Source organism: Perognathus longimembris, chromosome 6 (assembly GCF_023159225.1).
Source record: "Perognathus longimembris pacificus isolate PPM17 chromosome 6, ASM2315922v1, whole genome shotgun sequence".
Lineage (NCBI taxonomy): Eukaryota > Metazoa > Chordata > Mammalia > Rodentia > Heteromyidae > Perognathus > Perognathus longimembris.
This window is the reverse complement of record NC_063166.1, coordinates 47417748-47427502: the sequence shown is the minus strand read 5'-3', so window position 1 is coordinate 47427502 and position 9755 is coordinate 47417748. Positions and strand designations below refer to the sequence as shown.

The 9755-nt window shown below is 41.1% G+C and overlaps 1 protein-coding gene across 2 annotated transcripts in view; it reads right to left on the bottom strand.

Annotated features, from left to right (window-relative positions):
* Positions 1-518: 518 nt before the first annotated feature.
* The window catches only part of Mlh1 (mutL homolog 1), a 65939-nt gene continuing 56702 nt past the window's right edge, over positions 519-9755 (bottom strand). For both annotated transcript variants that reach the window (XM_048348659.1, XM_048348660.1), the window contains 5 exons: positions 7077-7140; positions 3731-3895; positions 3161-3253; positions 2763-2876; positions 519-832 (listed from right to left, as the gene is read on the bottom strand). In XM_048348659.1, coding sequence (XP_048204616.1) covers positions 665-832; positions 2763-2876; positions 3161-3253; positions 3731-3895; positions 7077-7140 — 604 coding nt within the window. In that variant the 3' untranslated portion in view covers positions 519-664. The remainder of the gene's footprint in view (positions 833-2762; positions 2877-3160; positions 3254-3730; positions 3896-7076; positions 7141-9755) is intronic.

Below are 9755 nucleotides of genomic sequence, written 5' to 3'. Positions count from 1 at the left end.
TATTCTCTTACATGTTCAAGATTCTTTCAAAAGACATCTGAACTGACATATAGTAAGTATATGGCACCTGATAAATTTCCCAGAGCAGGAAAAAATTGAATCTCACCATGCTCAGGGAAATCCTCGAAACCTTCTTAGAGTTTTTTGTTGTTGTTGTTGTTGGGGCTTGGACTCTAGGCCTGGGTGCTGTCCCTGAGCCCTTCAGCTGTGGGCTAGCACTCCACCACTTGAGCCACAGTACCACTTCTGGTTTTCTGGTGGTTAAATGGAGGTAAGAGTCTCACAGACTTTCCTGCCTAGGCTGGCTCTGAATTTCAATCCTCAGATTTCAGCCTTCTGGGTAGCTAGGATTGCAGGTATGAACCACTGGCACCCAGCCTTTTTAGAGTTCTTAGTTTTTGCTAGAACACCTTGCTTGTCAGATGCCAAAGGGATTCTTTAACATGACTGAGTTATACTAGGAAAAATTGGTATAGAAAAGTTTTCAATTGTGAAGTAAATAAGAAATTACATTAAGGCACATTTGACAATTTATTTGTCGTCAATTTAGACATGAAAGGGTGCTACAAGGCAAATGAAAATCTTTTACCTTATGTCTCTTCACCAACAACACTGGGACACAGAGGAAGAATAAAAGACCCCAGAGTCCATAAATGAACCACACTTAACACCTCTCAAAGACTTTGTATAGATCAGGCAGGTTGGCAAGCTGTAGGACATTACCATCTTCTGTAAAATGCTTAGGTGGCAGAAGGTGTGAGCGGAGAGCTTTATAGACAACGTGTTCTACAGTCCACTTCCAGGATTTGGGGATGGAACCAGGCACTTCACTCTGGGAAACACAAGTAGTATATGTCATCTTACTATACAAACTGACTTCCTGGATACTGGGCTGGACACTGGGCTTATAGTGGGTTATGTTGTAGCACTTGTGTAGGCTAGTCTCAACACAAGAGATGACATTTAGAGAGAGAAAAAGCACTGTTGTGTGGGACTGTCTCCAGAACCTTTGCTTCCATGTAGGGAGGGTGTGTTGCTTGCGGCAGGATCTATCAATGATCACAACATCTGAACAGCAACAGTTGTAAGTACCTACTCATGACCAAATTTGAGAGCCTAAAAGCCTCTCCAAAGAAATGAAAATAAAAATGATGGTGCTGGGTGCTGGTGGCTCACACTTGTCATCCTAGCTACTCAGGAGGCTGAGTTTAGAGGACATAGTTCAAAGCCAGCCTGTGCAGGAAAGTCCATGAGACTCTTACCTCCAGTTAACCACCAGAAAACAAAGTGGAGTTGTGGCTCAAAGTGGTAGAGCGCTTGAGCAGAAGAGCTCAGGTACAGAGCCCAGGCCCTGTGTTCAAGCCCCATGACCACCAATAACAACGAAAGATAATATATGCCTTTTCATTCCTCTGCTACTTCTAGGCCTTAGTTGTCTTGTGTACAGATGTTCTCTTCCCATCTATCCTTCCTGTAATGGAAGTATATTTTTCCAATCAAGAAGTTCAGCATACTTTGCTGAGTCTGTCCCCTGCCTTCTCAAAGCAGTGGAGTGAAAATTTCCTAGGAGTTTGAGCTAACAGAATCTAAGACTAAATCTCTGCTCCACCACTGAAAGGCTCTGGGAGCCTTGAGCACACCAACTGTGCTTACTGCTGAAACAGGAATACCACCACCTTTGGCGGGGAGAGGGGAACTGGGCCAATCACTTTAAGATCATACTATCTTACTACCTTACTACATTAGCCCCTGCTTTCTTCTCCCCTGAAACGTTTGATCATTATCATCTGACTGGGAAAAAAACGACACACATTAGGACCCAGGGCTCTCTTTGTGTCCAGATGATCCGTAAAAGGAATTGTAGAGCTTGCTTCCTCGCTAGGCAGTTAAGAAGAAGAAAGTCACTGTGGAAACTGATCCAGAATTTGAAGACTTGGGCTTAAGTGGGAGATGTGAGAGAGAACAGATCCACCAGGGTAGGATAGTCTCAACTTTCCCCTTCTCACTGTGATGGCTTGTACTTGTTTCTACACTTGATAGTTTCTGAGATCACTGGAAGTACCTAGTCTAGAATAGAATGAAATAAAACTCATGAGTAAGATGAGTGCTAGTGGCTCATGCCTATAATCCTAGCTACTCAGAAGGCTGAGATATGGAGGATGGCAGTTGGAGGCCAGCCAGACAGAAAAGTTCACTAGATTCCATCTCTAAATAATCAGCAAGCAGGTGTAGCCTGAATATTAAACTACCAGACTAGCAAGTGCAAGGCCCGAGGTCAAACCTCACTCACCAATAAACCTGAAGAGGTGGTACATACCTGTAGTCCCAGCACTCAGGGTACACAGGGAGAAGTTCCTTAAGTTTGAGGGAAGCCTAGGCTAATACTCCACACAGTAAACTTGCAGAATTATAGAGACTGGCAAGTTTCATCTCTCTTCTTTTTTTGCCAGTCCTGGGGCTTGAACCCAGGACCTGAGCACTGTTCCTGGCTTCTTTTTGCTCAAGGCTAGCACTCTGCCACTTGAGCCACAGCTTTTTATATATATATATATATATATATATATATATATATATATATATATATATATATATATATATATATAAAAGCCACTGGCTTTTTCTATATATATGGTGTTAAGGAATGGAGCCCAGGGCTTCATACATAGGAGGCAAGCATTATACCACTAGACCATATTCCCAGCCTCAAGTTTCATCTCTTAAAGGTGTGTGAAAGCCCATCCCATGGTCCATGCCCACAGTACCTGTGGGCCCGAGAGGACTGTCTGCTCCAATATGTACTGCTTGCGGATGGAGTAAAACACAGCACATTCTTTACTGAGGCTTTCAAAACATTCCTTTTCTTCATCCCAGTTCACCTAGTTCAGAGAATTCAATACTTCAGGATAAGTACAGGCTTTAAACATTGTCATTTCTAAATGGAGATCATAAATCACATCTTTAAAATGTGACTTTTCATGTATTTAAGCTGTCAATGGGCCTACTAAGAACTCCTGGGATAAGCAGGGTCGGGGAGGAAATGGTGTGGTCCTGGGCTATTTTATCTTGTTTCACAATTCCAAATGAAATGTGGTGGAGTATTCTCTCCCTCCCAAACATGCATGAACGAGCCCCCATGCTTAGTGTCTGCCTGACCACTTACCTCTGTGGCCAGCCGAAGAATGAAGATAGGCAGTCCTTCCAAAGGGGGCACATAGTTGTCAATCAGGAGGGGTAATCCAATCAGGTTCCCTTCCTGATTGTGAGAAAAAGGCAAAAAAAAAAAAAGTTAAGAAATAATGTTGGTAGGTTTAAAAAATATTTCATTTCTCTTAAGTGCTTCTCTAGGTCTTATTCTCACACCTGCCATTTTGAGTGACACTGGGAGCAAGTTGAAAGAACTTTAATCTTGATTTGTAGGGGAAAAACCTTTTCTCATTGATCAAAGAACACATCAAGACATAGCCCCAAACACAAAGGGGTAAGAAGGGAGGGGAGCAAAGTGGCGGAGCCTTTCACTATGGCATGAATGGACTGGGGTTCAAGCTCTCCCTTCTGTCTGGATCCTTCATTCCTGGGAACAGGAGTGGTAAGAATGGATGACAACACATATAACCTAGAAATAACCTAGAAATGCAAGTAAGGTGTGGAGAGGAGTACAGTGCCTTCCAGTTCTCAGTAGGAACTTTAACTCTTATCTTAAGAATCTAATACCTCCAGGATGGCCACCCACCTCATCAATTTCCAAAGAGAAGTAGTCTGCAAGCATCTCTGCCTTCTTCTTCAAAAACTCAACAATGTACTCAGCAAGTCCTTCCTTTGGGCCATCTTCCTCTGTCCAGCCACTCTCAGGACTGTCTAAGGCAAGCATGGCGAGGTCAAAGAGAGGGGCTGGCTCCTAGAAAGAACAAAACATTAAGGAGCAGGTGTGAACCACTATCGGTTCAGACACAAAGCATCAAACCATAAATTCAACACTTATTCCTGGTTACCCCCAAAGGAAACCCTGAATTATTAAAACAAATCCTCCTGTGCAGTTGGGCTTCTCCACAGACAAGACTGAGCCAAGCCTCTCTACAGCTAGGAAGAATGAGGTCTGGAGGTTACTTTCTTCTCTGTAGCCTTAGGATACAACCTATTTTCACATTTCACAGGCAGATCATTTCTTCCTACTGCCTAAAAACTAAAGCAGGGAGGAGGAAGAATAAACTGATGTTTCAGGTAAACTGGTTATATCTAGTTATATCTATTATGTCTATCTTTCACTTCCCTTCTGAAAATGTTCCTGTTGTACTTTTTCATGTAATAAACCCACAGTACACTGTCACTATTTTTTTTTCATATTAGTCAAATCAGAAGGACATAACATAGTTATGTGAGAGGGAGAGATCAGGAGAATCCCAACAACAGCAGGAAGCATGGATGCAAGAAGCATAGATAGGAAGGTCATGGTCCAGTCCCACGCTGGGCAAAAAGGGACAGCCTGTCTTAAAAGCAACCACAGCAAAAAGTGTTAGAGGTGTGGTTCAAGCAGTAGAGCACAAGCGCAGAACCGAGTTCAAATCCCAATATTGCAAAAACCCAAAAATGTCTTCACTCCTCTCTCCCTCTTTTTGTTAGTACTAGGGTTTGAACACAGGTCTTGCATTTGCTAAGTAGGCACTCTACCACTTGAGCCACATCCACAACCCTGTTTCCCAAATACTGCCTTGCTCTGTTTTCTCTCTCTTGCCTTGGCTGGCCTGGGCTGCAATCCTGTTTATGCTTCTCGCATAGCTGGGATGGCAGGTACATCAGCTGTTGATTTGTTGAGATTGGGGTCTGTGGAATTTTCTACCCAGGCTGTCCTCATACTAGAATCCTCCCAATTTTAGCTTAGCCTCTTAAGTAGCTAGTATTACAGGAGTATGCCACAACACCTGGCTAATGAAATAATCTTAAAGTATTTATACATCCAACAAAGGAGCTTTAAAACTAAAGAACAAAAGTAGGATAACTACAAATAAGAGAAATTTACAACTACAGCTAGAGGTTTCGATACTCTTCCCCACTAATAAGAAAACTCGGGATATATAAGATTTGAGCATCATTATCATTTAAATTTAATATACATGATGTTAATTAATCAGCAAAAAGCCTAAGTAGAGATGTGGCTCAAGTGGTAGAGTGCCAGCTTTGAGTGAAAAAGCTAAGGGATGATGTCCAGGCCCTGAGTTCAAGCCCCAGTACTGGCGTGAGCGCACATGCGTGCGTGTACACACACATTTCAGAAAAAAAAATCAGTTTAGTAAAAAATAGTACTTCGAGAGATCAATAACTTTGATAAATCTAGTCAGTGGGGGAGTTAGTAATAAGAGAGACATGATAAGAAGGGCTTTTGGGAAGCTGATCATGTTCTATTTCTTGATTCTGTGTCCAGTGTACAAAAGTTCACTGCATTACATGTTTATGATATACATAAGAAATAACATTTTGGGGTATACTATCTGAAAAAACAAAACATTACAAAATTACACACACACACGCACACACACACACTCTCACTCTCAGACTGATCAAGTTAAAAAGAAAGAAGGCAGCCAGGCATCATAGGTCCAGGCCTGATTTCCTTTTGTATATGTGGAAATTAGATCTAAAATATAAGAGGAGCTGGGAATATGACCTAGTGGTAGAGTACTTGGCTTGAATACATGAAGCCCTGGATTTGATTCCTCAGCACCAGATGTATGGAAAAAGCCAGACATGGTGCTGTGGCTCAAGAGGTAGAGTGCTAGCCTTGAACAAAAAGAAGCCAAGGAAAGTACTCAGGCCCTGAGTCCAAGCCCCAGGACTGGCAAAAAAAAATACAAGCATACATGGTGATATATATAGGGATTTATGCACATACATACAAACTGACTAAAGAATGGTATACTCAGGAGGAGTCCAAAGGTGTAACTACTCTGAATAACTAATGAACTGCTTAAAATAATGATTACCAGGTAGGAAGTGGCAGCCAGTTTTGGGAGGACAGGGGAGTAATGAGGAGGCACACAGAAGGAAAAAGGGTGAACAAATGCTGACATTGTGTAAGAAGTGAACTATGTGACTTGAGGGTAGGAATAGGAAGGGAGGAATGGGGGCTTATGATAGAAGGGGTGACACTAATCAAGATACATTCATTATACTCGTAACCTGACATAAAGAATTGTAACCTCTTTTTACAACTACTTAAAAAACAGATTGTAGATCATTAACAACTCAAAAAAGAAATGTGAAACACTAGGGGATTAACCTGACCAAAAAATCCTCTCCCCAAATTGATGTATACATGCAATACATTTCTAATAAAAATGTCTGCACAATTCTTGTAGAATCTATTGAACATAAAGAAACTACATAGATAGGTCATATGATTTTAAATCTAAATTAAAGTTAGGCACTGACAAAGTCTTAGTATAAATGGACTAAAATTGTTAGTGAGGGGAGAGCAGCATAGCTCTTCCGTCAGTGGTAGAGCACTTGCCTAGCTTGCATGAGGCCCATGGTTTAAAATCACCAGCACATTAAGAAAGACAGTTAAGATTATATTTTGATCATAGTTTTAAAGAATATTTCTATTTCTTCTCATCCAATTTTCCTGAATAGATACATATTAATCTATTTTTTTCTTTTTTTGTCAGTGCTGGGGCTTGAAGTCAGGGCCTGAGCACTGTTCCTGGCTTCTTTTTGCTCAAGGCTAGTACTCTACCACTTGAGCCACAGCACCACTTCGGCTTTTTCTATTTATGTGGTACTGAGGAATTGAACCCAGGGCTTCATGCATGCTAGGCAAGCACTCTACCACTACTAAGCCACATTCCCAGTACACATATTAATTTCAATACTAAGAACTGTTTTAAGTTGGCTACCCCAAATGACTATTTAGTTAATGAATATAAAACTACTGAGATTAGATGCCCCACATACAACACATACAATACAGAAACTCCTAAGTACATTTAAGAAAACTTAATGCACTACAAGTAAGATATTGTACAGCTAATATTTTGAGAAATGACCAGTTTTAAGTTTCAGAAATAAAGAGAATAAAAACTTACCGATAACCTCAGAACACCAAAATTGGCAAAGTCATAGATGAGAATCTGGTAGAATAGCTCCTCACTGCAAAGAAAAATGCAGTGATTTTTAGGGAAAAGCTGGGTCTGCCTGAGAGTCAAGCAGCAGGTACAACATGGAAGGAAGTCCTGAAACAATCAGGGACAAAAAGACTGGCTGTGGTCACAGGTTAAGAGTCTAAAACATCTCATCCTTCAAAGAGCAGGAGCATTTTTTCCAGCTGGGTCTCTGGTTGGTCAGCCCCACAAACAGGCTGTCTTTACCCTTTTGGTACTAGAAATGGTTTCTGGCACCTTCAATTAAATTTAAGAATTGTTTTGTTGTGCATACTTTCCCCTGCTTAACAAAGAATGGTATAAAATCACTTTTTGACAGCTAACCATGAAAAATTATTTGGAAGCTGGGGGAAGGTGGTTCACACCTATGACCTAGCTACTCAAGAGGTTGAGATCTGCGAATCACAGTTTGAAGTTGACTGAGACTGACCGAAAAAAAAAAAAATCTGTGAGACTCCAAGTAATCATCACAATGACAGATTGGAGGTATGGCTCAATTGGTAGAGCTCCAGAAGTATGTGAAAAAGCTGGGAGGAAGTGGAAGGCCTTGAGCTTAAGACACAGAACTGGCACAAAACAACAATAATAAACGATGTAGGAGGGTCTGTGTATCACTAAGTGGTAGAGAGTTTGTCTAACACATTTGAAGCCTTGAGCTCAATTCCCACCTAAGAAAAAAATTACATAGGAAGTCTTCCTAAATAATCAAAAGTAGACAAAAGACAAAATTATACTATACTAATAAGTTTTCACTTTTGAGACAGGGTCCTGCTTTATATTTATAGCCCAGGCTACCTTTGAATTAGAAATCTTCCTGCCTCAACCTCCTGAGTACTGGGATTATGGACATGTGACAGACATTTGGTTTAGGATATACTGCTAGTAGCAAACCAAGAGCAGCTGTTAAGTATACAATACATTGAATAATTTATAAAAACATAGAACTGTAAAGAAATGCCACATTTACATGGTATTTTACAGTTTTTCAATTGAACCTTATTGGTCTTGCTTAAACACTTCATTATTGATCATGTAATACATGCCTATAATCTCCAATGTTGGGCAGCAAAACTGGAGGATTAGTTTTAAGGCAAGCCTAGGCAAAAGCTAGTGAGACCCTATTTCAAAAACAAAGTATGGTGGTTCCCTCCTATAATGGAGCTATTTGGGATGTGGAGATGTAGGAGGGCTGTTGTCTGAGACACGCCTGAAGAAAAGTGAGTTCCTATCTGGAAAGCAAACTGAAAACGAAAGGGCTGGAGTGAACCTCAAGCACTGATGAGTTCAATGCCCAGTACTGCAAAGAGAGAAAAAGAAATTGAGAAAAAGATACAGAGAGAAACGCAGACATACCTTGAGACTTCTTTGCATCAATCAAGACAGACAAAGCACCTGGTTTCCAGCATTTTAGTAGGGGACTAAGGCACCAAGCCATTGACATGCCTATATCAGAACCAATAGCCTTGTCCCTGTGCTTTTCATCTGCTGGAAATTATTCACATTTATGAATCATGTTAATGTTACGTTCTCCAAAGTACTTGAGACCAGGTTTCAGATTTGGGAAAAACATGTTCATAATAAGATGTCTCAGGAATAGTATCCAAAATCTAAACAGCAAATTCAGCATGTTTCATATACCTATGTACAAGGTCCAAAAGTAGTTTATTTCACTGACCATCACTTTTTACTTAAACTAAAAGTAATTTTTTTTTAAAATTTTACTATTTTTGGCCAGTCCTGGGCCTTGGACTCAGGGCCTGAGCACTGTCCCTGGCTTCTTTTTGCTCAAGGCTAGCACTCTGCCACTTGAGCCACAGCACCACTTCTGGCCAATTTCTGTATATGTGGTGCTGGGGAATCGAACCCAGGGCCTCATGTATACAAGGCAAGCTCTCTTGCCACTAGGCCATATCCCCAGCCCCAAACTAAAAGTAATTTTATGCAATAGTTTTAAATAATTTTGTACATGAAGCAGTTTCATGGTTTGGAATTTGGAGTGGTGTCTTGATGGCATTTACAAAGCTTCAGATTTTGGAGCATTCTGTATTTCAGATTTGGGATGCTCAGCCTGCAGCTGAAAGTTCAGGACTGGGCTGAACTTGTAACTGTGCTGCAAAAGAATCTAAACACAAGTGTGATTTAGCACCTTAAAAGTCATTCACTTAGACATGCTGGAAAGAAAGTAAAGGAAGTAGAACTCCTTGCAAATTAGTGACAGCACACTATATAAACACAAAGACAATGGACCTTAACTGGGGCTGCACCCAAAGGCCTTCTGAGCTCTGAATACCCGAGGGATGCATGTGCCATGGCAAGCTTCTGCCAATGGCAGCTGCTAGGTCAGAGATGGCCAAAGAGGTTTTCATTTCATGGGCCAAGTCCATAGAATGTATAGTGGCTGCCTCATAAGGCCAAGAAACGAACACTGTGAGGCCACAGCGGGGCTCAGTGGGAAAGAGCCCCAGGTGGGTAGGTGATGTCCAGAGGACAGAAGGTGGCAGCGTCATCCTGTATGCAGAGCCTGTTTAAGGATATATTTAATATGGTTCTAGCCTCAATACACTCAAAAGCCATAGCTATGAAGGTCCCTAGAAGACAATAATC